Source organism: Panthera leo, chromosome F3, assembly GCF_018350215.1.
Source record: "Panthera leo isolate Ple1 chromosome F3, P.leo_Ple1_pat1.1, whole genome shotgun sequence".
NCBI classification, from domain to species: domain Eukaryota; kingdom Metazoa; phylum Chordata; class Mammalia; order Carnivora; family Felidae; genus Panthera; species Panthera leo.
The window spans coordinates 904,188-930,738 of NC_056696.1; the positions used below are offsets into that span (position 1 = coordinate 904,188).

The 26,551-nt window shown below is 49.0% G+C and overlaps 1 protein-coding gene across 14 annotated transcripts in view; it reads left to right on the forward strand.

The window, feature by feature from the left end:
- The window catches only part of DISP1 (dispatched RND transporter family member 1), a 185,183-nt gene that overhangs the window by 101,272 nt on the left and 57,360 nt on the right, over nt 1–26,551 (forward strand). For 2 of the 14 annotated variants that reach the window (XM_042926354.1, XM_042926357.1), the window contains exon 1: nt 14,267–14,329. The exons of 9 other annotated variants lie outside the window; for them this stretch is intronic. In XM_042926354.1, the coding sequence (XP_042782288.1) occupies nt 14,275–14,329 (55 nt within the window). In that variant the 5' untranslated portion in view covers nt 14,267–14,274. Of the gene's footprint in view, nt 1–14,266; nt 14,330–18,777; nt 19,210–22,323; nt 22,471–25,855; nt 25,954–26,551 lie in introns of those variants that run through there. 3 more of the 14 variants (XM_042926368.1, XM_042926356.1, XM_042926363.1) reach the window with 3 other exon arrangements.

The following is a 26,551-nucleotide window of genomic DNA, read 5'->3' on the forward strand; positions in this document are numbered from 1 at the left end:
CGTAGTCTGTCTGGAAAGCTGAAACTTGACTGTAGTTACACTTCAGATGAAAACAATGACCCAAGTGACCCAGAACTTCATGTAAAAAAAAATACTGTTTGTTCTAGCAGTTTCAGTTTCCTAGCAAACTTCAGAGGGAGGTACAGAGACCTCCCGTGTGCCCCCACCCCGACCGGGCACAGCCTCCCCGACTGTGGACACTCCTCCCCAGATGGGACAGTGGACGCACCCGCACTGACACATCGTCACCTAGAGGCCACGGTCGTGTACGCCGGGGCCCGTTCTTGGAGTTGGACATGCGCATGTCTGTCATTAGAGTGTCACAGAGTGTTCTCACTGCCCCCCAAGACCTCTGTGCTTCACCCCCTGCCTCCTCGACCGCTGATCCTTTTACTGTCTCCATTGTGTTTCCTTTTCCAAACGTCCTACGGTTGGAAGTCTACAGTGTGTAGCCTTTAAGCCTGGCTTCTTCGACGCAGCGCCTTCCATGCCTTTTCGTGGCCCGAAAGGTCGTTTCTTTTTAGTGCCGAACAACGTCCCCTTGTCTGCAGGGGCCGCATGCACGTCATTCATCCATCCATCTACTGAAACACGTCTTGGTTCCTTCCAGAAGAGGCTTTTAAGGCAGGGTAATAACTCACTTGAAGAGTTAGATGGGTATGGAAGTAGTGAGCCATGGTCTCAAGTGGGATCTCACCGTTACACTGGGACCTCACCTGTGATCCGAGCCAAGCTGAAGTTGGGGGTTTTGTCTGGGAATCAGAGCATTCGCTCAAGGGAGGTTTTATATTTGTCTTGTTATGTTTAAAATGGAGGAAGTGGGGCGCCTGGGTGGCTTGGTCGGTTAGGCGTCTGACTTCGGCTCAGGTCATGATCTTGCGTTCATGCGAGTTCGAGTTCGAGCCCCTCATCGGGCTCTGTGCTGACAGCTCAGAGCCTGGAGCCTGTTTTGGATTCTGTGTCTCCCTCTCTCCCTACCCCTCCCCTGTTCATGCTCTGTCTCTCTCTGTCTCAAAAATAAAATTAAAAATAAAATAAAATAAAATAAAATGGAGGAAGTAACAGCGTATTTGTGAACGAATGGGAACGACCCAGCAGAGAGGGAGAAGTTCCCGAGGGTCTTCGGCAGCACTCTGTGCCGGTGAGAGGAAGGTAGCTCGCACGCAAGCGTCCGGTTAGTTTTAGGCATGAGGACGGTTTATCTGTAGAAGCAGGGGGGACGTCAGAGAGCTGACCTGTGCGCAGGCGCTGGGGGGCGGGGGCCGCGATGTCGCTGCCGATTGCTTGTTACTCCCAGTAAACTAGAAACCGAGGCTGGGGACCCACCGTGAGGGTCGGGGAGGGTTTGCACGAGGTTGGAAGAGCCCGGGCTCCGGAAGAAAAGAAGGAGATGCCAACAATGACGAGAGACAAAGTAGGTGTCCTTCCTGAGACCGACAGCGGACACTTGCTAACAGACGCCGAGGGCTGTGGGAGAACCGTTCCTCCAGAGCACGGAGCGAGACCATTGAAGAGCAGACGTGAGGCCTTCGGAGAGCTGCGGACGCCGAGCACGTGTGCTCTCCCGAGATTTGTGCCAAAAGAGCCGCAGAACCGTTCGCTTCCGCTGGCAGGAAAGGGAGCCCGGATGCAAATACCAGAGGCAAGAGTCAACACGGGCAAAGAAATGGGCGAACATCCTGGTCTATTTAAATTAGCGTTCGTGGTAACAAGTAAATATTGAAACGTAACATTGTACACTTGAGCGTATCTGCTAATAAGGGAAGAATTTGGAGCACGTGTGTTAACATCACAAGCTGCTTAAGGTCCGGCGCGGTCCTTCCGGGACGAGCGAGGACAGGCAAGCCCCGTGAGCTCCTCTCCCTTCGGCGGCCTTGGCGGTCGGTCAGCGTGGGGAGATCTTAGGTGTGGCGTGACCTTAGCTGCACTGTGTGAAGTTAGAAGGCGCCAGAGACATTTGGCATTGCCTTCCCAGTATTCTCAACATTAATCCTCTAAATGTTAGACTTATCGGGTGCCAGAGACGTTCCCAGGCTGGGACGTTTGCTCAGAGGCTGGGGAGGGAGCCGCTCCTGTGCCTCGGAAAACCCGTGTCCGGGCGCCCCGCGGGCCAGACCGCAGTGTGAATAAACATCGAGTTTGTGCTTGAATGCAGCTCTCGTTGTCCTTGTCCCCTCCGCTGTGTGTGTTCAGATCGAGCACCACCTGGCATACGCACTGCTGTGTGTATGGTTCAGGTCCTTCCACGGAAACGGAAGGTCTGCCTCTTTTCTTCCTCTGGTCAGGAAGGGTGAGGCCGGTGGGTGTTGGGCCCCAGCTGGAAAGGGCTCTCATGCCCTTTATTGAGGGTTGCACATCTGTAGAAATCACGTGAAATGTAGAAGGTACGGGGTGGGGGGGGGGGGTTTGCAATCCGAAAGTGAAAAGTAATCTCCAAGACGGAAGTTGCTGAATTTTTAGGTAGAAACTACAGTTTTGTTGGAGCTCCCCAAAAGCCGTGCTTTTGAGAGATCTTCGTAAGAAGTCGTGCCTCACCGAGCCGTTTTGTTCTGAACGTACCAGGTATGTACGCTGTGTGTACCCTAGCTTGTAGAGTTTATCAGGTGATGCGTTACCATTCTTGATGTGCAAAAGGCTAGAAGTTTCCTTCTTAGACACTTTGTATTGCATTTAGAAAGGGTCCTTTATTTTTGGTTTCAGGGACTTAGTTGTACCTAATAAAGTGATTCCTAGTTGTTTGATTATATTATTGAAACGTTTCACCTCTTTATAATGATATTTTACTAGAAAAACAAAACATACTCATGTTGCAAGTGATGTGTGCTGGTAATGCACATCAGATTATTTAAGACTCATGTTACTGTTTAGATGAAGATTTAATTGTTAATATATCTAAAATAAAGGAATTAAGTAGCTACCATAAACCCTTTTAGGGATAAGTTGGGGCATAAAAATACAAAAATAAGTTGTATTGGGGCGCCTGGGTGGCTCATCGGTTAAGACCAGACTTCGGCTCAGGTAGTGATCTCACAGTTTGTGAATTCAAGCCCCATGTCGGGCTCTGTGCTGACAGCTTGGAGCCTGGAGCCTGCTTCCGATTCTGTGTCTCCCTTTCTCTCTGCCCCTCCCTCGCTCATGCTCTGTCTGTCTCTCCCTGTCAAAAGTAAATAAACATTAAAAATTTTTTTAATTAAAAAAACGTTGTATTACAACATATGAAATGTTCTGTTGGGTTAATATTTTATGTTGTACAGATAGTTAAATCGTCTAAGAAATATTTTTTCCCTTCGCTGGTAATGCTAAACCAGGCTAGTCTGGGATACATATTACTGATGCTCGGAGTAGAAAGTCTACACCTGTGGTAAAAGAACACGGCATGGTAAATATGTTTACACAGCTGTGTGGTAATGTCACTTATTACGGGGCACACTTACAGAATCATGTAATGAGCCTCATTTTCACGCAGCCATTAACTCTGGCGTAGCAATGCTAATTAAAGAATAACTTCGTGTTTCAAATGCAGACTATATAAACAACATACAGCATCACTTTAGCTATCCACAAGCTCTGACTACATAAATTTGATCATGAGTAGATGTTGGCTGACTCCTGAGGAAATAGAGACTTTCTGTAAGACTATTTCTTATTTACAATTTATGCTTTCATTGCATACTCTGCCTGCTCTCAGGACCAGACTGAGTTTCCATTAAACTTTATTGCATTCACATGGGCTCTTCTGTCATGCTTTAATAAAATTATAAAATTGACTTAATTGGGTCTATGTGAAAGCTTCCTTTATCATTAATAATTCCATTTATTCCACGGACTTATTAGTTTTGGATAACTTGAATGACTTCATTAAGATTTGCCCTAGAATATGAATATTATTTAAAAATTAAGCACGAGTAAAAGCAAATTTAAAAATGTGCTCATAGGACTTTGTGAATTAAAAAATACATATTTGATTCAAAAGAGTAAATTGTTCCCACTGAATATATATCACTGTGTTATTATCTGTAAAAATACATCATCTGGAGAATTTAACAGGCAGTGAGTGGTTTCATCCTTTTGTCTAACTTTTGAGCTGTTTTGTGCCGTGAAACTCCAGGAATACCCAGATGGGAGGCTTATTTTCCGTGCTCGAATATTTTCGTTTCCTTCTATCTGGAGAGAATACCCAGCATCCGTTTGTAATTACTGAAGCCTACTAGTGAGACTACAGATCTGTTTAGCCTGTACATGGTGGAATCTTTATTATTCCCTCAACTCTTTCAAGAACTCTTTAAAATGGATACTAAGTTATAAGAAGGCCAGGAAAGAGACTGTAGCAATACACTATGTATCTATTTCCACTCCTGGAAAACCCATTCAGAATGCTTTGGGAGAACTTATTTCTTGCTTGTGTAAACAATTTAACTTCTAAGATGGATGGTGTGAGGTTAGTTATGGAAGGTTTTGACCTCAGTTATTTTTCACAGCACTAAGCATGGTGACTAACATATCCCAGGTACCTCTAAATATTTATTGACTTCGTGAATAAATAAGGGTTGATAAAATATTGACTATTTATTGGCACATCAGGGAACCTTCTAGCAGAGTGAGAGCCGAGGTGGCCAGAGTGTAAAAGGGTTTGCCTGGTTGGGAAAGAGAGGAGTTTGGAACAGATGACCAGAAGCTAACCAGAAGCTTGTTATCCCTAAATCACACTCTCCTGGTGAGGAGTAGAAGCCTGTGTTCCAAATGGGCCATCCAGGGATTATGGGATCGGTAGGCTCATTAGGGAACAGTCGAGGATCAGGAATTCTTTTTTTTTTTTAAGTTTGTTTGTTTATTTATTTATTTTGACAGACAGAGAGAGAGACGGCCCAAGGAGGGGAGGGGCAAGATGGAAAGTGAGGGAGAGAGAATCCCAAGCAGGCTCCACGCTGTCAGCTCAGAGCCCAACGCGGGGCTCGAACTCCCGAACTGTGAGATCATGACCTGAGCCGAAACCAAGATTTGGACGCTTAACTGACTGAGCCACCAGGCGCCCTTCTCAAGAATTCTTTCTTGACTGTTTGCTCCAAACCCAAACATCTCCACATCAGAAGTGTTGTGTGATGCCCAGAGAGTTAAATGGATGTCAGTTGGATATCCTAAAGCATTATTTATTTTGAAATCAGTAATCTAATAAATTTAATTTCTCGATACCAAAAATATTTCAATGTAAAATAAATGGAAGCCTTTTCCAAAATCAAAGACCGTTTTCTCGGTGCTAAAGACCTCTGAAGAGTTTTTATTCTTTGACCTTTTCTCTCTCTTTTCTTTCTTTTTCCTTTTTTTTTTTTTTTTTTTTTTTGAGAATTCCCGGGGATTATTAATTACTCTTCTTTTTGTGGTGTTAATATACCACACGTTGCAGATACACTGTGTCTCGATGGCCTCACATTGGTTGGAAACCCTGTTTTCCCTCATAGTATTCCCCTCCTACAAAAAGGTTCTTGGGATGCGTCACATCTGAGAATGATGTGGGCTAAACCAGTTTGAGTCGATTCCTGTTAATTTCAGTTTCCAGTCCAAGATAGATAGATTTTCCTTAGGGCTGTGTCTCCAGTGATCCCTTACGTGTAGAGAACGAAGAAGTCAGGAGGAGACGGGTCAGGAACTGTGCTTAGCGTTTTACACCCGTCAGTTTGCTCCTGTTCTTAGAACTTGTAACTGTTTCAAGCTCACTATGAATTATACAGGGTGTTGTTCTGTTCATTCGGCTGGCATAGACATGGCTGGTTTTAATCAAGCGAGTAAAACGTGTATGCCACAGGATTGTGTTAACGCTCTCCTATTAGGATTCCAGATTCCATGGACATATTTGGACACAAGCACGTTTACTTGTGCTTACCTTGTGAGAGCTATTTATCGAAACCCCGTTCTGTAGTAGGCCCCGTGCTGGTGGACCGGAGAGCCCCGGCCAGCAGGCACAATAGGCCTTGTTTTGGGCCCCGTCCTCCACGTGCCAATGACAGAGCGCAAAAGAGAAAACCGAAATGACCCGGCCAGCCTCAAAATCAAGACAAACACCTCAAAGACCATAAGGTGATCAGCGATGGGAAGTCGTGAGTGGGACTGGAACTATGAGCTGGCCAGTCTCCCGGCCAGGAGCAGGAAGGTGCTAGACTGCTCCTTGGCTGCTGCACGGGGGCCAGGCTGGGCCGGGCTCACTGCTCGCAGGAACGAGTGGAAGCAAGGGTCCTCCCCCGCCCCCACTGCCCCCCCCCCCCCCGCACCGGACGCTGAGTGGTTCTGCCCGTGTGCTGGGCACATGGTGTTGGAAGTTGTGAACCAGGGGAAGAACGTGGGGGTGAACACAGAGTTGAGTGACCAGAGACGAGGCCCATGGTCCGCTGGCTGCACTGTGCCTGACGCCCCCACAGAACTGGAGCTTTACCCGTGCTGTTATCTGCTGCGGAGCAAATACGTGAGCGGTATCAGGCTGGCAGAGGAGATACGTGCAGGCGACCGTGTGAGCACACGTAGGGGGAGGAAGGAAGGAGACAAGGAAGCCAGGCCAAAACAACAATACCTCCCGTGAAACTGGCCCTGCAAAGCTGATGGCCAGAGCTCGCGTTAAGGGGCATGTCCCCCAGCCGCGCTCTCGAGATTGCAAGAGAAGTCTGGGATAGCACCCCCCACGTGTCTTCCAGAACTGATGCAAGACGGGAGCCAGCGGGTCAGCGGTGCATTCCAGGCGCAAGCGGTAAATACGGGCGCACTCGCGTCTTGGACCTCCGTAGGACTGCGCCAGACCTGAGGAGCAGATCTTACGGCGACCGGGGGGAAGAGCCCCTGCTGAGAGGGGAGGCCGTGAACGGACTGGTCATCGGCAGCACGGATGCCAGGAGGCGGGGAAGTGATAACCGGGCGGCACTGAGGAGGAGGAACGGTGCGTAGAGTTTGTGCCCTCCTGAGCTGTTACTCCAGGGTGAGAACAAAATTAAGAAAATTTACAGTCTGTAAAATAAGAGTGTTCACCGTCCCCACAACCCCCCAGAGGAGATAGTAAAAAATGGAATCAACAAGAAGAAAGGTTATCCCGGAGAGGATTACGTGGGTGGATTAGGAAATAATACTGGGGTGGATGAAGTCGGTCAGAGCGCAGGACCCCTTCCTGGTCTCTGAAGCGTGTGGACAGGATGCGTGAGTCGAATCGCTCCAGCATAAAAGCCCCAGCTCTCGCAGCATGGCACTTGTCCCGAGCAGGTGTGGATGCTCGTCGCTGGGCAGAGAAAGGGGACGAGGCTGTGAGTCGGTCGTCTGGGGAGAGAGAGGAGGACATTCGGCCGCGCCCAGCTCTGCTGGCGTCCCGCTCCACGGCAGTGGTGAAACTCGGGACTCGCGCTGAGGGTGGTTCGGCCGTGGGGGCTCTTTGGGTTGTTTGGAGCCCTTCTCACGGCGTGCGAGTGCCTCTGCACCAAGAGAAGTGCGATGGCGCCTTCTTAGCTGACTTTTTTCCAGGCGGATCCTAGCGATTTGTCTGCTGTAAATGAGCGCGGTATATACCTTTCTTCAAAATTGAAGAGTGACTGGCTCAGGAGCTTTTTTCTGGCTTGTCTTTAATTCCGTGTTCCCAAGTTGTGTTTTCTTCTTTCCTCGTGATCAGGTAGTTTGAAAGCCTCCGTCTCTCTGTGTTATTGTAACTTAGGGGTAAAACCAGTTTCCCCGTTGTCCATCAGGTGACCTTGGACTGCCTAGGGATTAGTATAACCGAAGGGCACAGGCGTCGTCCCCAAACCCAAGGCTGCTGCCGTTTCTCCTGGGGTTGTCCAGAGGGTGTGTCTACACCAAGGAGCAAAGGGAGGGAGGTGGTTTGCGGGCAGTGCGTGCAGACGCGGCACCGGTAGAGCGAGGGCCGAGGGGGTGTCTGTCCTGCAGGTGGAAGACACCGTCCCCTGAGGACGGCAGGGGCGGGACCTCCCGCAGCCCCCGTGGGTCCCGGATTATAGCGGACGTGATGGGGCTGTGCGGAAACAACCTGGTTGGAATCTCGAGACCGCGGTGCCGAGGGCCCTTTGTCGCACCCCTGCGGGGACTCTTAGGTCCGCCCAGTATCACGGAGTTCCTTGTCCAGTAAGTTGTGGAAGCCGAGCTGACCGCTCTGTCAGATTACGGCGTGAAAACCGCGGGGTCCCTTCTGCCTCCCTGTGCCGTCCCCCCACTTGCGCTCCTGCTGCCCCCCGAAGCTTGAGCTCCGGCCTGCGGCCTCTCTGCCCGGCCCAGACTTCCCGCCTTCGTACCGTGGCCGCTGGCGCCCCCCACGTTCCTGGTACCGTCTAGGGCGGCCTGCCGTGTTGGCCCAGCCTTTCTTCTGAACTGTGTCCCCAGGCTCAAGAGACCGCAGGGGAGCAAAGCCAGGTGCCTAAAGTCCAGTACACTCTTGTCGCACCTGCCTGGTAACTTGAGGGTTCGCCCGAGCGTGTGAGCCAGAAAGACAGCCACGGGGACTGGGTTCGCGAGGACTGACACGTGCCGGGACGGGGCCAAGCCGGATGCAGCCGTGACCTTGGACTCTGACGTCTGCAGGACTCAGCCCGCGTGACTGGATGTTTAAAGCAGGAATGCTGAAAAGTACTGTGCTTCAGACTTGCAAGTGTACTTTAAAGTTGCAGAATAAAGTAGAAAGTGGTGATTGGAACTTAGTGCATCGCAGAGATTTATTTCCATGCTGTGAAAAGTGCTGCCCCTCCCCCCCCCCATCTCCTTGGTAGAAACCGGTATTCTCTTAGAAGGGTTACCTAAGAAAAGGTCAGAACTAAAATATAAAATTGAGCCTAGATCATTTTATAAAATGTTAAAGAACTAAACAGATAACGGATTAAGTTTATTTTTCATGAATAAAACAATGAGCTTTCACATATCATGAAAGCTCTGATATATGAAATTTCTGATATATGAAATTTCAACTGGAGGTGTTACTGTCAGACGCCTAGCCTCCAGTGTGAACTTCTAAGTTAGCTTATTGGAAAAGGTAGCTCATTCACAAAATATTAAAACTACTCCAAGTATATTTAAAAAGAAAGATTTTTTTAAATGTTTATTCATTTTTGAGAGACAGAGACAGAGCATGAGTGGGGAAGGGGCAGAGAGAGAGGGAGACACAGAATCCGAAGCAGGTTCCAGGCTCCGAGCGGTCAGCACAGAGCCCGATGCGGGGCTCGAACTCACAGACGGCAAGATTATGACCTTGAGCCGAAGTCAGACGCTCGACCGACTGAGCCACCCAGGCAGGAGTCCTTCCAAGTATATTTTTTATCTGCTCAGCAATATGATTTTACCCTGGGGGCTTTTTTTTCTCTTTTCCTTTGCTTTTGTTATTTAACCTTTTGTCTTAAAAACGAAGTCACAGTTACTAGCATTAAACAGCGAAAGGGTACATGAGGAATAAAATAGGAATCTGTTACGAGCACTTGTCCTTGAGATAACTTTCATAAACTTGAGATTTATACATACACTCCTGTCCGCTGCTGAGCCAAGTGGGGAGAACGTGTCTTGTTCCTACCTTTGTGCTTCATTTTTAAAAAGAGTGAGCTAAGCAACATTCAGGTCAAGGTCTGCTTGTATAACCGATGCCACTGTGTGCTCCCCTCAGCCAGGCCAGAGACCCAAAGAAAGTCGTTAAAATCTTCAGGCTTTGCCGTGTTTGAAGTTAGTCTCGATCAAAGGCACTAGGACTTAGGTTTTTAACAGGAACTTTTTAAAAAATAGAAGCTGTTGAGGGAGACTTGTGCACATGCACGTTGAGCTTCTCAAATACAGTGCCGGGACCCCAAAATGCAGGTGTGCTGCTAGGTACAGATTTACTTGCCTTTTGAAATCTGCTACACCAACGGCGTATTAGTTTCATTCTTTGAAGCTGGGATCAGAAGAAAAGTTTTCTTGTGTCCCCGTGAAGTCCGTGCATTATTATTATTTTAGATCCAGGTGTCGTCAGACCAGCTTGAGGGGCTTTGCTGCAGAGACAAGGCGTGAGTGCCAGGACCTCCTGGTTCTGTTTTCTCCCCTCTGCTTCTTCCTCCCTTGCTGTCTTGAGAAGGACACATGCTTGTCACGGAGAATAAGCTCTGTAAATGCCACCTCCCCCAAAAGAGAATGCTGAGAGAGCTTGTGAAATTTAGTCTTGGACAATGTCAAAAATGCGAGGAACTTAAGATCGTAATAGCAAAGGCTCAGCATCTTTTTCTTTTTTTTTTTTTAAGCAATCTCTACACCCAGCATGGGGCTCGAACTCATGACCTCTAGATCAAGAGTCGCACGCACCTCAAGACCGAGCCTTGTCCATGTGCTCCTGGCTTCGTAGGATCTGAGCCCACCCGGTCACCAAATGTCAGTGCCAGCGGTAGCCATCGTTGCAAATATAGCCAGAGATTAGGAAAAGCAGTTAGTCTCAAAAGTTAGGCCTCTCTGACCCAACTGAAAAGTACGTTTTAGCTTTATGCAAAATGAGGGGTTGTTGTAGAGAGCTGTGACACATTTCCACTTGTTTCTGTGGGGGGTTCTGAGCTTGATCCTTGGTGCTGGGTTGGACTCCTTGCCAGGCCAGCAGGGTGTGGATGGTGTTAGACATTCCACCGGCCCAGGAAGGACAGAGCCCCTGCTCGGCCTTGTATCCCACAGGGGTGGCGACGGGGAGGGGCTGTGTGACTGCTGTGCATGGGAATCTGGCTTGGGGATATGGGGGGGGGAGGGTACTGAGGAATTCCTGATCGTGACAAGCTATCCAGGGAGGTGAGGACTGTTCAGGGACCGAACAAGGCAGACGCCTAACTCAGGAGCGAAGGAAATCACCCCTGGTTTCATTTCCCCAGTTCCCAAATTTTTTCTTCTTCTTTTCATTCTCCTCTGACAGCTGTTTGCAGATCTGAATACTGGGTATTACTAATGACATCGTGAGGGTACTTCTTTTCTGTTTCCTTTTAAGGCCGAGATCCTGTTGTGGTAGCCGGTTGTTAACATAAGTCACAACTCTGGTACAGTAAATAAAGTGTGTCCCTTATTTTGTTGTGGCTGCTTTGCAATCGAAGTGACCAACTGCCTGTCTCTGGTGTTTCTTTGCAGATGCAGTGTTTGAACCCAGGCTTGTCACATGTTTGTCCTGGTAATTTTCCTTATACCATTAGCTCGTGAGTTTTGTTGTCAAGGAATAGAAATGCTTATATCCGCTTTAAGTATTTTCCCCACCACATTTTTGTCAAAAGTTTTGTGGCCTGAGAGCCTGGGACAGGTTTAGAGGGTGGTGGGTTTCGCTTCTGTAAAGATGCTTCAGGTTAAGGCCGCTGCGAGGTTCCTCTGTCCCCCAGTCACCACACTCCGAGTCTTGCGTGGATGCCTCCGTCACGGCATGCACGTGGCGGCTTGGGGTGGGCATCGAGACACCCGCCTTGTGGCGCCCGCACCTCCTCAGCCCCAGGGCCGCGCTCTTACAGCCCATACGCAGGAGGTCCATTCTGGGTGACAGCTCAGAAGGGTCCCCCTTCAGGGACAGTAATGGCCAGTAGAGCCTGCTTCCGCTCCACCTGTGAGGTTTGCAACGAAGGATGGCTTGTTCTTCGGGACCCTCGTGGTGGAGCCCCCCCCCAGCCGCGACGGGTTACGTTTCAGTGTTTTTGGGGTGGCTGGTGATTGCCGAGCTTAGGGACATGCTGTATTTGCTGTGTTAAGATACCCCCTGCCTGCCGCTGGCCCTGGTTTCTGATGTATCCCAGTTACAGATGCGTTCTTCCAGCCAGACCTCTGTTTGGAGTCTGACAACACAGCATTTTAAGAGAAGCCTGAGTAAGATACTCTGGTGTATCGCATATCTTGCATTCTGACACGAATAAATATCCTTGCTTTTTCACTTGTTATCACCTCGTTTCTCAAATCTAGGGCCATCTCACATCTCTGTTTCACAATTACTACGTTCTGAGGCCAGACGTGGTAGGAGTTTCACGATTTGGGACTCTTTGAACTTCTAAATAACTAATGAGCGTGTTTTCCACATAGAAAACTACTCCCACTACATTTGTGAAATACCAAACCCTAACGATGTCTTCCTTCTTAGGGTTTGGGTAGCGTAAGAGTCTTTTCTTGCCAAAAATAACATTACCACATATTACAAAAAGTGTAAATAAATAGGACTAGAATGTTTGCTTACTGTCTTCTGTGGAACTTCATTTTACATCAGAGACAGCGATGTGTCGTCACGTCACTTCATCGAAGCCTGGAGTAGTGGTGACGGGCGTTTGTATGCAGGTGACACGTGTATTTTCCCACAAAGTCTGACTTTTGGAAAATTAACTTGCGTGTATTTTATTTCATGACATAAGGAAAGTACGTGTAACTTTCTCCATAAATATCAGAGGTCTGACTTCGAGAAGATTTCAGTTTATTAGTCATAATTCCGCTCTTAGTGTATGCACGGCACATCCGTTTAGATGTGTTTAAGGTTTGGTACCAGTGCCCCAGTCTTACTCTGATGAGGTTCAGAGTGGGGGTCTTCGTTCTAGGAGCCCATCTCGTAACGGGAGCATCTCCTGTAAAATAAAATCTCTTATTGTGAAATCCTGTGTTGCAAATCAGAAACATTTGCTCTCCAGAGCCCAGGGCCGCATTATGCTTTCCTTTAAATCATCATGTGGGACAAGATTGTATTCTTACATGATCTACAGCCTAGTTATTTTGTCACGGCTGAAATGTTCCAGCTTGTTTAGATAGAAAACTAGCACATCTGGGCCTCCTGTCCTGGTCTGACATAACACATTCTCCCTGCTCTGAGCGGTCGAGGGCTCTCCTGAAGCTCGCGACCAGACGGAATGTTTGCCAGAGTTCCCACCCGAAGCCCGTAACAGACTAACCTCCTGGACTTGGGTTTTACTTTGAAGAAGGTGCTGTAACTTTTGGTTAGGTTAAGGAAGGCTCAAATTTTTGTTTATATTGAGTATTGCGTTGTCAGATTTTCTTTTCTTTTTCTTTTTTTTTTTTTTTTGGTCCACAGGAAAATAGGAGGGTACCTTTTCTCTGCAAGTTGCTAATCTCTGTGTGTTTTGCTTTAAAATAGCTTCTGGGGCGCCTGGCTGGCTCATCAGTTAAGCATCCAACTCTTGATTTCCGCTCAGGTCATGATCTCACAGTTTGTGAGTTCGAGTCCCGTGTTGGGCTCTGTGTGGAGCCTGCTTAGTATTCTCTCTCTCCCTCTTTCTGCGCCCCCTCCCCCCATCTCTCAAAGTGAATAAACGAACTTAAAAATACAGCTTCTGATCTTCAGTAAAATTTTTAGAAGTGTTTAGATTAATAAGTAAATTTTATTCCTGATGACCAAATTGCTTTCTGGATTATTGTTAAAGTGGATATAGTTTACTAGTTTTTCATCAAATCAAGCAAAGGATGTAATGAATAAAATCTAAGATTTCCCAGATCCACTCCTTTCCAGGACTCTATTACTATGCTAGCATAAGATGGCAGTTAGGCAGAAGGTCTGTTGTCTATTAAGTTTAATGGCTCACCGTGAGAGAAAACTTTTATTTATGTTCATTGTTTAAGAATATTTATGCCAATGCCAAGGAAAAGCCTACCCTCAGAAGCCAAACAAAAATAAACTTTTAAAGAACCTCCGAAGATAAGCTTGCGTGCGTATTGTTACTGGAGTGACCTCTGCTGGTTTGAATAAAAGTGTGAAAAGCCAGTCCTGATACTTCCCGTTATTCAGGAGTTTACTACCCAGAATTGACAAGCGGATAGTAGGTCCACACACACAGTTATACTTAAAATGTGCTGGGTATTGGCCGTGGTTTCTTTCCCACGACCACAGAGGAAGTGGGCCTTGGGGCCCGTGGAAATCAGCAACAAAGTAGGATGTGTTTACTGAAACCACATTTATTCAGCTTAACAAATAGTGATGTAACAAAGTAATGATGCGACAGTGACAAATTGTAAAACAGTTTTTTTTCCAACAAATATTTGTCAGGTGCTTGCTATGTACTGGACCTTCCTGATGGGCATAAAATGATAATAATAGAGTCTGTGGGGTCAAGTGTAGGTCAAGGGGGTAAAAGAGGTGTAAAAACGACTGAGATAAGAAACTAACAGGAGCTAAGTGCTGTGAGAGACTTGGCGGAGGCCGGGGCTTCTGGCCTGGGTAATCCAGGAAGGCTTCGTGGAGGCGGAGTCATGTGATGTCGAGAGTAGATGGGACGAGGCCATTGGAAAGCTGGGCAGAGGCTGCTGTGGGGAAGCAAGGGCGCGTGCGGGGCCGCGGACGAGGTGATGGAGCTGAGACGGCGCAGCCGGAGAGGAAGGTGTGGCTGCGGCCCCAGGACAGGTGACCGAGGGTGGACGGCGTGGCGGGCTTCCGGGGAGATGTGGGGCAATTTGGGGCTCACGTGACTGAGAGGGTAAACACACGGGAAATGAGACGTCGCTTGGGGTTGAGACATGATTATACGGCAGGCCCCGCCCCTGCGCCTCGCTCTCTGCGGTTTCAGTCACCCGCGCTCAGTCGCAGGCGAGGCTCCTACTGACGGGCGGCCGGAGGGTCACACGGCCTGGCCCCTGTCCCCAGGCACCTGGCGCCTGTCCCCTGGCACGTGGCCCATGGCACCTGTCCCTGCGCGGGCGTGTCCCCTGGAGCCTGGCCCCTGTCCCCGGGCACCTGTCCCCCTCACCCATCCGCACAGGGAGGAGGGAGGCGGGACGGCGAGGCGCTTGGAGAGGGGGCTGTGTGAGGGCTTATTACTGGGGGTTGTGGCCTCCGCTCCGCCTCGTCCTGGTTCCTGCCGTTCACCCCCACCTCGTGCCCCTTTGTAAAGGAGCCTCATCGGGGGCGTGTCTGTGCGGGAAGAACAGTACTGGGGTTCCTCCTGTCTGCTGACTGATTCCCACGCCACTGGGGGTCTCGACTGCGCCCCCCGCCGACAAGGGGGGACCAGTGTATTGAGTTTCTTGAGTCTGAGCTGCTGGCAGAACACAGGGCTGACGGGAGCCGTGGGTGTTGCCAAATTTTAGAATAAGAGAATTACGAAGGTGCCCCGAGAAAATGGACTCGGGGGCCCCAGAAGGCAGAGGACGTTAGAGTAGTGGAGACAGAGCGAAGAGAAGAGTCTTGCAGGGACTTTAGGAGGTGAAGAAAGTGAATATTGACTGACATAGGACCATCAGCTTCCATTTCTGAAGGAACGGTTTCTTTAGATGGTGGGTAAGCCTGAGAAGGAGCAAGAAGGGTGGCCCGGCAAGGAGGGCGCAGACGTCCCGCCAAGGAGGGGGCAGACGTCCCGCCAAGGAGGGGGCAGATGTCCCGCCAAAGAGGGGCAGACGTCCCGCCAAGGAGGGGGCAGACGTCCCACCTAGGAGGGGGCAGACGTCCCGCCAAGGAGGGGGCAGATGTCCCTCCAAGGAGGGGGCAGACGTCCCGCCAAAGAGGGGCAGACGTCCCGCCAAGGAGGGGGCAGACGTCCCGCCTAGGAGGGGGCAGACGTCCCGCCAAGGAGGGGGCAGATGTCCCGCCTAGGAGGGGGCAGACGTCCCGCCAGGGAGGGGCAGGGATGGGTTTCTCGGGGTAATTTATGGGATCAACGACTCTAGAACCTTTGTGTTTCTTGCAGCCGCGACCTCAATGAGGTGGGATTGGCCGCTTTAATAAACTAAATCGAAGTCCTGTTCAGATGATCCAGGAATTTAAAATACCTTTATTTTCTTTTTAATTCTGTATTTCTTTTTTGGAGATTTTTCGGTACTACAGTGTTCGGCCTAACATATGACATGAAGCCCACCGGCCTGTGATTTCGAGACGAGTGTTTTAACATGTTTTCTTGAGTTAATGCTTCTCTCCCTGTTTCTCCCCAAGATGGGTTGTTTTCTGTGTAAATTTAGAAGAGATGAGCATAGAAGTTCCCTTCCTACCTTGAGGAGCTCATACGCTGTCTTATTTTTTTCCCGCGTTTACAGTGATTTTATTTTTGAAGTGTCGTTGACATACAGTATGAGTTTCACAGGTACAAGGCAGTGACAGTCGTCCAGTGTCTGTGCTGTGGTGGCTCAGCACCTGGGTCTCAGACCAGCAGCGTGGACACCCCTTGGGGTAGGTTCTCAGGCTCCAGCCCCCAGCCCAGACCAGACCCATGGTGGGGAAGCAGCAGCCGCCCTCTCGCCAGCCTTCCTGGCTCTGACACAGGCGACTTTGAGGACCGCTGGTCTCATGGCCACGACTTCCTACTTCCCCTAAAATTCCTTTTATTGAGATAAAATCCATATTCCATAAAATTCACCATTTCGAGTGTACGAGTCAGCGGTTTGTGGAGTACGGGAAAGGCCGTGCGCCATCACCTCTCTTGAACCCCAGGACGTGTTTATCACCAAGAAGAAACTCTGCCCGGTGGTCGTCGCCCCGGCCCCTCGTGCACTTTCTGTCCCTGTAGATCGAGAGCCGGGACGTTTCACAGACACGGAGCCACAGGGCGCGTGACCTTTCGTGTCGGGCTGTCACTTAGCGCTGTGTCTTTTTACAGCCGAGCGACGCTCCCTCGTGTGCGTGCGTCCCGTCCGTGCGCCACTCGACGGGCCCCTGAGCTGTCTGTCCCCTCGCTGTTGTGAATGACGCTGCTGCGGACGACCCCAAGCGGGTTTCGTTCCCTTGCTTGTAAAGGTGTCTGTGCTCCATAGGGCCACACAAACACCCAAGTCAGGGAAGTGCGGGGTCAGGCGCCTCTGAGCCTTGGCCCTGTTTTGGGCAACGAGTCGGTCCATGAGCTGTGTGGGGCGTGTTTCTGTTGCAAGACCCCCTCATCCAACCCACACCGTTGACTCACTGACGTCGGGCTCACACGCAGCGGCCCTGTGTCTGCGTTTCTCCGAAAAGCACAGCGCGCTGCTCTCCGGGGCCGCTTTAGACGTTGGCACTGCTGGGGCCCCCGGGGGTTCCGTCGGCTAAGCGTCCGACTCTCCGTGAGTTCAAGCCCCGCATCGGACTCCACGCTGAGCACAGAGCCTGCCTGGGATTCTTTCTCTCCCTCTTCCTGCCCCTTCTCTGCTCTATCTCTCAAAATAAATAAACTTAAAAAAAATTTTAAATGGTGACATTGCTAACAAAAAGCACAGAAACGTGAACAGCGTGGCGCTAAATAGAGAAAAGAACGCTCGTGGCAGTACGCAAGGCGGGCGTCCCCTGTTTGGTTCACGGGGGGACACGCGTGTTGCAGGACTCTGTGCGTCAGAAGTACCGTGAAAGCACCGCCAGGACCGTATGTGGTTACAAGTCAGCTTGACAGAGGAGGTGAATTTGCAAATGTGGGACCAGGGACACGGACGACCCGCTGTGCTTGGCACGCTGCTGCTGTCAGTGGTGACTCTGCTTAGTTTGTTGGCACATGGCGGGACCCTTTCCTTCCTTCCTCCCTCCCCCCTTCCTCCCTCCCCCTGCTTCCCCCCTGCCTTCCCCCTTCTCCCTTCCTCCTGTCCCCTCCCTTCCTTCCCCCCTCCATCCTCCCTCCCTTCCCCCTTCCCCCCTCCTCCCTCCCTCCTTCCTTCCCCCTGCCTCCCCCCTTCTTCCCTTCCTCCTTCTCCCTCCCTTCCTTCCCCCTCTGTTCCTTCCTCCCTTCCCCCCTGCCTCCCCAATTCTTCCCTTCCTCCTTCTCCCTCCCTTCCTTCCCCCTCCGTTCCTTCCTCCCTTCCCCCCTGCCTCCCCCCTTCTTCCCTTCCTCCTTCTCCCTCCCTTCCTTCCCCCTCCGTTCCTTCCTCCCTCCCTCCCTTCCCCCTTCCCCCCTTCCTCCCTCCCCCTCCCTTCCTTCCCCCTCCTTTCCTTCCTCCCTCCCCACCTTCCCCTTTCTCCCCCCTTCCTCCCTCCCTTCCCTCCTCCCTTCCCTCCTCCCTTCCCTCCTCCCTTCTTTCCCATTAAGCCATCTTAATGGATGTGAAATGGTATGTCATGCTTTTATTTCACACTTCCATAATTATTAGCGATGTGGAGCAACTTCCCATGCGCATGTTAACCACTCGTACGTTTTCTTTGGAAAATGTCTATTCCAAAATTGCGACTACTTTTAGATTATATTATTTGCCTTTTTATTGTTGTTGTTAAGTTTTTCCACACTGTGGTTACTAGCCTCTCAGATACGTGATTTGCACGTATTTTCCCCTCCTCTGTGGGTTGTCTTTTCATTTTCTTGATAATGTTCTTTGAGGCACTAAAGTTTCATCATTTTAATGAAGTCCAATTTTATCTGTTTTTTTCTTTGATTACTTGTGCTTTTGGTGTTAATTTCTTTTAATTTTGAAAGTGCCGTATTTATATAATTAATCAGTACAGCCTGTTGAGAGAGTCGTTTACACGTTTTTAATTGGAGACGTCTGAAGAAGAGTTGGAGTTCAAGTTCACGTTTCAGTAGGGTTATCACTTGTTTGCCAGTGGATGTAAATGAAGTATTTGTTTGCAGATACCAGATATTTAAAAGGTTTTTACATTGTGGTCGTGGAATTTAAAATAATGGCATCATCAGGGCCACAAATTTATAAAAAGTAGCGTCCGATTCATTTAACAAACTGCTGTTTTGTTTAGGAAAATTGAAGGGAAACACACAACTGCTTGAAACATGACTTTCCTCTATTTATTAAAGAAGATCCTGCCTCTTTTAAAAACCACGGACTTTCCGCCCTAAAAGCTGGGTCTCAAGAACTATTTGTGAAAGAACGCAAGAATCCCAGAACTTGGAAATAAACACTGTTGGTGTTTATTTGTGTTCGTTTAGATGAAGTAGCCGGCCCTCGGAGTCAGAAAACTGAATCCGTAGCAACTGAAGTCAGCCTCAGCAAGCAAATAATATCAGCTAGCATGGCTTTAATCCACTAAGTAACGTTCAGTCGGAAAGATCAAAGGAAGTTACAACCAAAAACAGCCCTTGTTAACAGTTTCCCGGTAGAAGCAGGAAAAGGCTAGAAATCACACGTCACCTCATATCCTGGCTCGCTGACCCTGTGCTCCAGCCGTCGGCAGTGCTGGGACCCTGCCCCTAGGGGCCGAGGACGAGAAAACTCTCCCGCCCTGGCCCTGTAGGAAGCCAGGGCTGCAAGTGCACCCCTGACACAGCGCCGCCCCGGGTCTGGAGCCCAGAGCCCAGAGCCGGGTTCAGAGCCGGGTTCAGAGCCAGCTGCTGCGCTCACCCGCCCGCGACCACGCTCAGCCGGGAAGGAACGTTTCTTCTTTCCGTGAAGGTAATGCATTTGCGCCTGCTTCCGTTCCTGTGAATTTGTTGTTTTGAGAGTTTATTTAAAAACTGAACTTTTTGGTCTGTGCTTCTAGGATTGGATTAAAACTTCGGCTCATAGGTTTGTTTTTCAGTGTAAACCCTGAATGGCACGTTAAGGCATTAAAATCTTAGGAGGTTTATTTGAACTGGAGTCTAGCGCTGTAAGGTAAGGTTAGCCGTTTCTTGGGTTTATTAAAATGTGCTTTCTTTAGTAAGTGTGGGGGGGGGGGAGCCTCGGACTTAGAGTAGTTTGTGTGCTTTCATACTTTGGGAGTCTTCTTAGGCTCCGTCTGAAGGAGAGAATTTTGAAAATACGTGCTTCTCTCATTATTAGCTGGTATGAAAATAGAACCCTGGGACTTACCTTAATCACTTTTGTGAATTGAGTAGTGTAAAAAGATGGTAATGTTTTAGCATCTTCCAACCTATAAAAATAGAAGTTTGGTGAAGATACCTACTTGGGATCGAAGCTTCCACAGCAAGATTAATTCTTAGCAGTGTTCATCTGAAATACACAGGCTGGTTACACCTTCAAGTTGTTTTGAGTCGATTACATTTATTTATTTATTTTTTTGCATTGTATGCATTTTAATTGGGGCAGTGGCCACTACGTTGTAACTGGACTTACTGGTCAACGTGGGAATCGTAATGTGTTGGCCATATTTACCTTTTTTCCTTTTCTGTTGAATATAGTTGACCTACAACACTGTGTGTTAGTTTGGCACATTTATATGCTGCGGCCATGAATACCGTTCTGGTGTTGAGTGCTTCTATCACAGTACATACTTACCCTTTCTTTTCAGTGTTGGGTGCTTAGATCTTAGTGACTCAGCAGGTTCGAGGACTGCATTCGTCACACGGCATTAGATCTCTGGCTGGTGTCTTGCCCCCGGCAGGTTTGTGCCCTGAATCAACAGCGGCCTTCACCTTTGCTTAAAATGAGGATGGAGAGTTTATATGCCACTGGCAGGAATATTCAGGCTATTTTAGTCTGTGACATAGTTGTATGTCTGGTGGGAAAGGGTAAATTTTGAAGAAACTAGGCACAGAAAAGTTTTGTGAAAACTGAGGTATTTCATGTAAATCATTGACTGTAAATGAGCCTCTCAGTGATCATGCAAGAAAGTGGGGTCTCTTTTTACAGTTTGGTAACATTTCCTCTAACAGGTATTCTTGTTGAAATACGTCCTTTTTACCCACAAGAGGGGTCTTTTAGGTCATACTATTTAATATTTTTTTAACTTATTTATTTTTGAGACAGAGACAGAGCATGAGCAGGGGAGGGGCAGAGAGAGAAGGAGACACAAAACCCGAAGCAGGTTCCAGGCTCCGAGCTGTCAGCACAGAGCCCGACGTGGGGCTCGAACTCACAGACCTTACCAAACACATACCTTTCTTTCTTCTTCTTCTTCTCCTCCTCCACCTCCTCCTCCTCCTCCTCCTCCTCCTCCTCCTCCTCCTTCTCCTTCTTCTTGTGTTTATTTATTTTTGAGAGAGAGGACAGAGCATGAGCAGGGGAGGGGCAGAGAGAGGAGACATAGAATCCGAAGCAGGTTCCAGGCTCCAGGCTGTCAGCACAGAGCCCGACATGGGGCTCGAACTCACAGACCTTACCAAACAAACACCTTTCTTTCTCCTCCTCCTCCTCCTCCTCCTCCTCCTCCTCCTCCTCCTCCTCCTCCTTCTTAGTGTTTATTTTTCAGAGAGAGAGAGCATGAGCAGGGGAGGGGCAGAAAGCGAGGGAGACACAGAATCCGAGGCAGGTTCCAGGCTCCGAGCGCTCAGCACAGAGCCTGACGTGGGGCTCGAACTCACAGACCTTACCAAACAAACACCTTTCTTTCTTTTCTTTTCTTTTCTTTTCTTTTCTTTTCTTTTCTTTTCTTTCTTTTCTTTGTTTCTTTGTTTGTTTGTTTGTTTCTTTCTTTCTTTCTTCTAATGTTTGTTTGTTTATTTATTTATTTATTTATTTATTTTTGAGAGAGAGAGCATGAGCAGGGGAGGGGCAGAAAGCGAGGGAGACACAGAACCTGAAGCAGCTCCAGGTTCCGAGCCGTCAGCACAGAGCCCGACGCGGGGCTCGAATTCACAAACCGCGAGATCATGACCAGAACCCAAGTCCGACATTTAACCGACTGAGCCACCCAGGCTCCCCGTAGCTCATGGTATTTATAATTAAGAAAGCTGTAGTTCTCTTTGAAGCCTCAGAAGTCACTGACTATGTAAGTAATCTCCAGTTGTGGCTGGTGCATTGACTACCGTCCGTGGCTTTCTGTCTGCTGACACATTTCTGCTTCTTAAAGTGTTACAGCAAAGAGTCTTTTATCGTCGTGTCATTTATTTTTGAACTTTGCGTCTCTAACAGACTAAATGCTTTTGTTGCTACTCTTGAATATTGGAGTATTTTATTAGATTACACTTTATCTGTAACTTTTGTTTTAGCGTACAGACATAGGCAGGGTATTTTTGCGTATTTTCTGTGGCTCGGGTAGCTGACATCTTAGATGTGAATTACAGGATCGTGAGCATGAAGTTTACACCGATGGTGAAAAATGCTTGTGTCTGACGTGACTGACACACAGCACAGCTCAGGGAACACTTGTTACCTTCGCCTCTTCTGGAAGAGGCTGTGTGTCACAGCACTGATGCTCTGAGTGTTTTAACCTGATCCCACGTCCAGACTTGATGCTGAGCCGACCAACCCCTGTGGGCGACCGCGTGCAGCCGCGTGCCAGGGCCTTGCACACCCGTCCTGTGTGTGAGCGTGTTGGCCGGCCCAGGGGTGGGGGTGGGGAGGGGCAGCTCGCCCGTCACCCCGAGTGCGGCCTGCGGCCTTGGCACACAGGCTCTGTGAATGCCGCCTGTTGTTTAAGATGGAAAGGCCCGATCACACCCCAGCTGGGAAATAAACGTGGGTGTCGAGGGCGGGACGGACGAGCTGCCTGGCCTGCCGGCCGTCTTGGGGAAAACACAGAACAAAGCATCTGAAGCAGGACTTAGAGATGCAGGACTGGGAAGAGGGGCGCCTTACTTCTGTCCTTTGTTGTTCTAATCCCCAGCAAGCGGGCTCAGTCCAGGTGCACCTATGCAGACTCCGAGAAAAACAGTCACGGTGAACACAGGAGGCGCTTAATACATGCCTGCTAAATAAGGACGACGTTCGCCTGTTCAACTGGAAGACACAATTTGATGACCTCTGCGGGCAGACAAGGGTCCCGCACCGCCGGTCAGCGCGGTTTCAGGTCGTCTGCTACATGTGGGTGGGCAGGTAGGGGTCACGAGCATCCGCAGTGACCGTGGGAGCAGAGACAGAGAGGGTTTATGAGACTCGCACCCAGGCTCTCACCAAGACTGAACCCGCGGGTCCAGTGAGGAAGAAGAAAGTGCTTGTGAAGGTGATGTTTTCCTAAGCTCGAGGTAGATCTCAGGGCCCTTTAAGCGAAAGGGTGTCTTCAGTCGTGTTTGTGCAGATACGCGGAGGGGTGGCTGCGTAGACTGACGGGTACCCTGGAGACGCTGTTTGCTGGACAATGAGGCAGAGCCGTTTGGGGAGCGGCTTGGGAAGTTAGATCTGCTGCTTCTCAAACTTCACAAAACAGCAGGGCTGGAGCCCGCTCTCAGACCCTTGGGTGTGTGGGGATTTGTGGGGAAGGCGCGGGTCAGGGTAAGAGCTCCGTGAAAAAAAACATATGCCACCTTCAAAACCAAACAAGCTCGAGTCCTTGTTGGTGATCGAGCTCGGTTTTTGACGTTATGGAAGACGTTTCACATCCCCTCACATTCTTTCGCCTCCCGGGATGTGGGAGTAGAATTCCCTTGGTTTGATTTATCTCAGAGACGTGTTTCCCCTGGAGGCCGGCTGCCGAGTTTTGAGTTTCTGAGATGTGTGAGGTGTTAAAACACTCCTGGTGTCTTCAGGCTTCCTTGTGATGTGCTGGGCACGTCTGGAAGGCTCGGGGACAGACTCCTGCTCTGCCTGGGAAGAGCCAGGGGCACAGACAGGTTGCTCCGGTGTGAGGTTGCCCGTTTTGCGATCTTACCTGAGGCAGTGGTTTCAGAGGAAATCTTACGGCCTGAACATGGCCCTGTCTCGTGGGGAGGGTCCTGCTTGTCACCAGAGTGTTGTGGAATTCTCACTGGGCCAGACGTGAGGGGAGACGCGGGCCTGGGGTCTGTGGGTGTCTGAGCCACGGATTGGAGCGTTGAAGGGCTTAACATGCAATCAGAAATCTTTTCCTTTCTTTCTTTCTTTTCTTTCTTTCTTTCTTTCTTTCTTTCTTTTCTTTCTTTCTTTCTTTCTTTCTTTCTTTCTTTCTGGCACAGAACTTCAGGGAACATGCTCTTTTAATACAGGGGTTTGGGACTTCATTTCAAAGATTGACAAGGGGTCAGGGGACATAATTTTTCTTTTGGGTTAAATAAACTCATTAGTCAGATTGGCTGGATCCTGACCTCAGTCACAGGATCCGGAAGTAACTGTGATGCCTGGTTCCACTTTCTCACATGGAGGCATGTGAACGCTGCCCATGTGACTGTTCACTGAGGCTCTCTCCCTACCGCACCGTTGCCCCCACGCTTATAACTTCAAAAATACCCTTTTCATCGTTACAGAGAGAAATAAAGACCATGAGAACGCTCCGAAGCTCGTCCCATGTGAAGGGCCTGTTCTGCATGCTGTTTGCGATGCGGCAACATTTTGCTTAAGAAACACTTAAGCAGTATTTTCTGAAAGATGGATCCCTTTAGTGGCGCTTGCCCGCTGTTATAACTTGATGGGCGTCGGTTGTACAAATTCTCAATCTGTGGGTCTCAGCCCTAGCCACACACTGGGATCATCTGAGGAGCTTTTAAAAAACGCTGATGACCGCAGTCCATTACAACTTGAATTAAATCAGAGAACCTGTGGGGCCAGGGCCCTGGGTCTGAAGGGTTTTATATTACTGAGATGGTTCTAATGTACAGAAAAGGTGGAGACCATTGGAACAGACTCGTAACTTCGTGAACATCTGTTGTATTTATTACAGTCGCTTCACGATTTGGAGCGTAGTCTAGGTGAACTGAATGTCGTGGCTGGCTCCTGGGTTACGATGGCCGCTCATTGGAGGGCTTTCCAGAATTTTTTTGAAAGACGATTGACTGATACTAATAACTGTGGAAAACCCCTCTGGGTTTATTTTCCATGTTCTTAGTTACACCCGTGAGTTCATCTGACATTGAAACTCAAAGATACAAGAAGCCTTTCTTTCTTCAGGCCGTAAGTGCGTGTGGGGCCGGCGCTGTATGGGGAGTATGGGGAGACGTGGCGGGTGTTGTGTGGGCTGATAATTTTTGTGGATGAATGTGGAAGACAGATGTCTGAAGAGTGTCCTAATAACTTCAGCACAGCAGTAGTGTTCTTGACATACAGATTTAGGAACATAAGTGTTCATGGTGATAAGGTGTTCTTAGCTCTCACGTATCCCAGACTATAAAGAGAAGCTTCATTTTACGCTTCTCCTCCCAGGTAGGTCTGTTACCAAAGGCACACTCCACACAGAGCAAAGGAGCACAGTGAGATTAGAAAGCCTGCCACCTGCCCACCCGTGCGGGGCTCGCATCTGACAACAGGACTGCTTTCCACATTCGGGGTTTTCTGATTTGCTGGGGCACTGTAAGATCTTCCTTGAGTTATTTAACTTTTATACTCTTTGTTGTAAATCTGGGAGGGAAAATTATGAGGCCGTTTTTTTCCCCCATATCGTTAAGCTGTTTGTAAATACCGTGAACAGCTTCTGTAAAACTGGAACACTTAACATTTACGGTTCGTTGATGTCTTTATCAGTGTCGATTGTGTGTATTGAAAGAGGTTATATAAAAAAGACTTCATTTTCAGAGGTGGTGTTTGTTAACATAGGTCAAAACCACCTTCTTGATAATATACATTTAATAGACCGACAGTTGAGCTTTCGTGGTAAAAGAATAGTGATCTGCGACTCTCAGATTTGCCGGGACTCAATCTGTTGGCTTCCTCATGGTGTGTGGGGGGCAGGGCACGTGGACAGGTGCCCAGATGTTTGCCCTGGATTGTGCAGGACATGACTGCTAATGTATTGCCGTTTATGAGGAAGGGGAATGATAGCAATACCGAGAATTCTTTGTAACTCGTGAAGTCCCCACAGGGGAGTAAGTACAGACACTGCTAAGCCGTCTTATTGAAGGAGAGTTTATCGGTAGAAAGTTCACGAACTCAAACAAAAATAAGACAGTTTAATTTGTCTCAGAAGAAGAGAAGATCATATTCCCTTATGTAAGACCATTCTTTTCAGTTCCTTAACACTGGTTCTTTGATTAAAGATACAGATTTTGCTGTCAGGTCACAATTATGTTTTCATCGTCCAAACCCTCCGTGTCAACAAAGATTGGCTCCTGGCTGGCTTTTCAGGTTTGCATAACATGATGCACGAGTGGAAGGCACTTCTGAATTCAGTGGAAGAGGCCTCTGACGCTCTTGGATGCTGAACTGTACCTTTCAAAACTGTCTTGGGAAATAGTGAATTCAGAGGCTGGTTTTCACGCAGACCTTCACACTGAATTTTGTACCAGCAGCCTCTGGCGGTCCCGGAAGAGCTCGTTGAACTTGGCGCTGGCCCGGAGGCATCTTGAGGTAGCGGGAGAGCCTCACTTTCAGAGGCAGCCTGGTCTGAGGCTGGATCCCAGTCGTGTGATTTACGTGAGTTAGTACTTCAGTACTTTGGCCCTCAGTTTTCTCTGTGATATCTGCTCAGGTATCGTGAGGCAAGTGCTTGACATAGTGAGATGAGGAAATCAGCTTTAATAGCCTTTTGGGGGGACATATCCCTGGAGACAAAACCTGGCCGACACCCTTCCAAACAGACCCGCTACAGACGAGCTCTGCAGTCGTTCCTCGTCAGTGACTGTTTGCTCCCTGGCCATAGCTCTAAGGGCTAAGGGGTCGACTTGCTGCCCCTGCTCAGGGACGAGGCCATCATTTGGGGGAAGCATCGAGCAGTGTGAGAGGAACCGTTTCATGTGAACGTAAATTTGATGAGTAATGGATACAAGTGCTCCCCAGACTGGATGCCTAAGGCCTGGTGTGCAGAGGGGCCCCCGGCGTGTCTGTCGCCCATCTACTAAACCTGCCAGCACGTGAGAGAAGATCGTCTCACGCATTGAACTGGGCCCAGGACTTCAATCCACATTCAGGAGTCGCACCAGAACGGTTAAAAGCTGATTGGCTCGGGGCGCCTGGGTGGCTCAGTCGGTTAAGCGTCCGACTTCGGCTCAGGTCACGATCTCGCGGTCTGTGA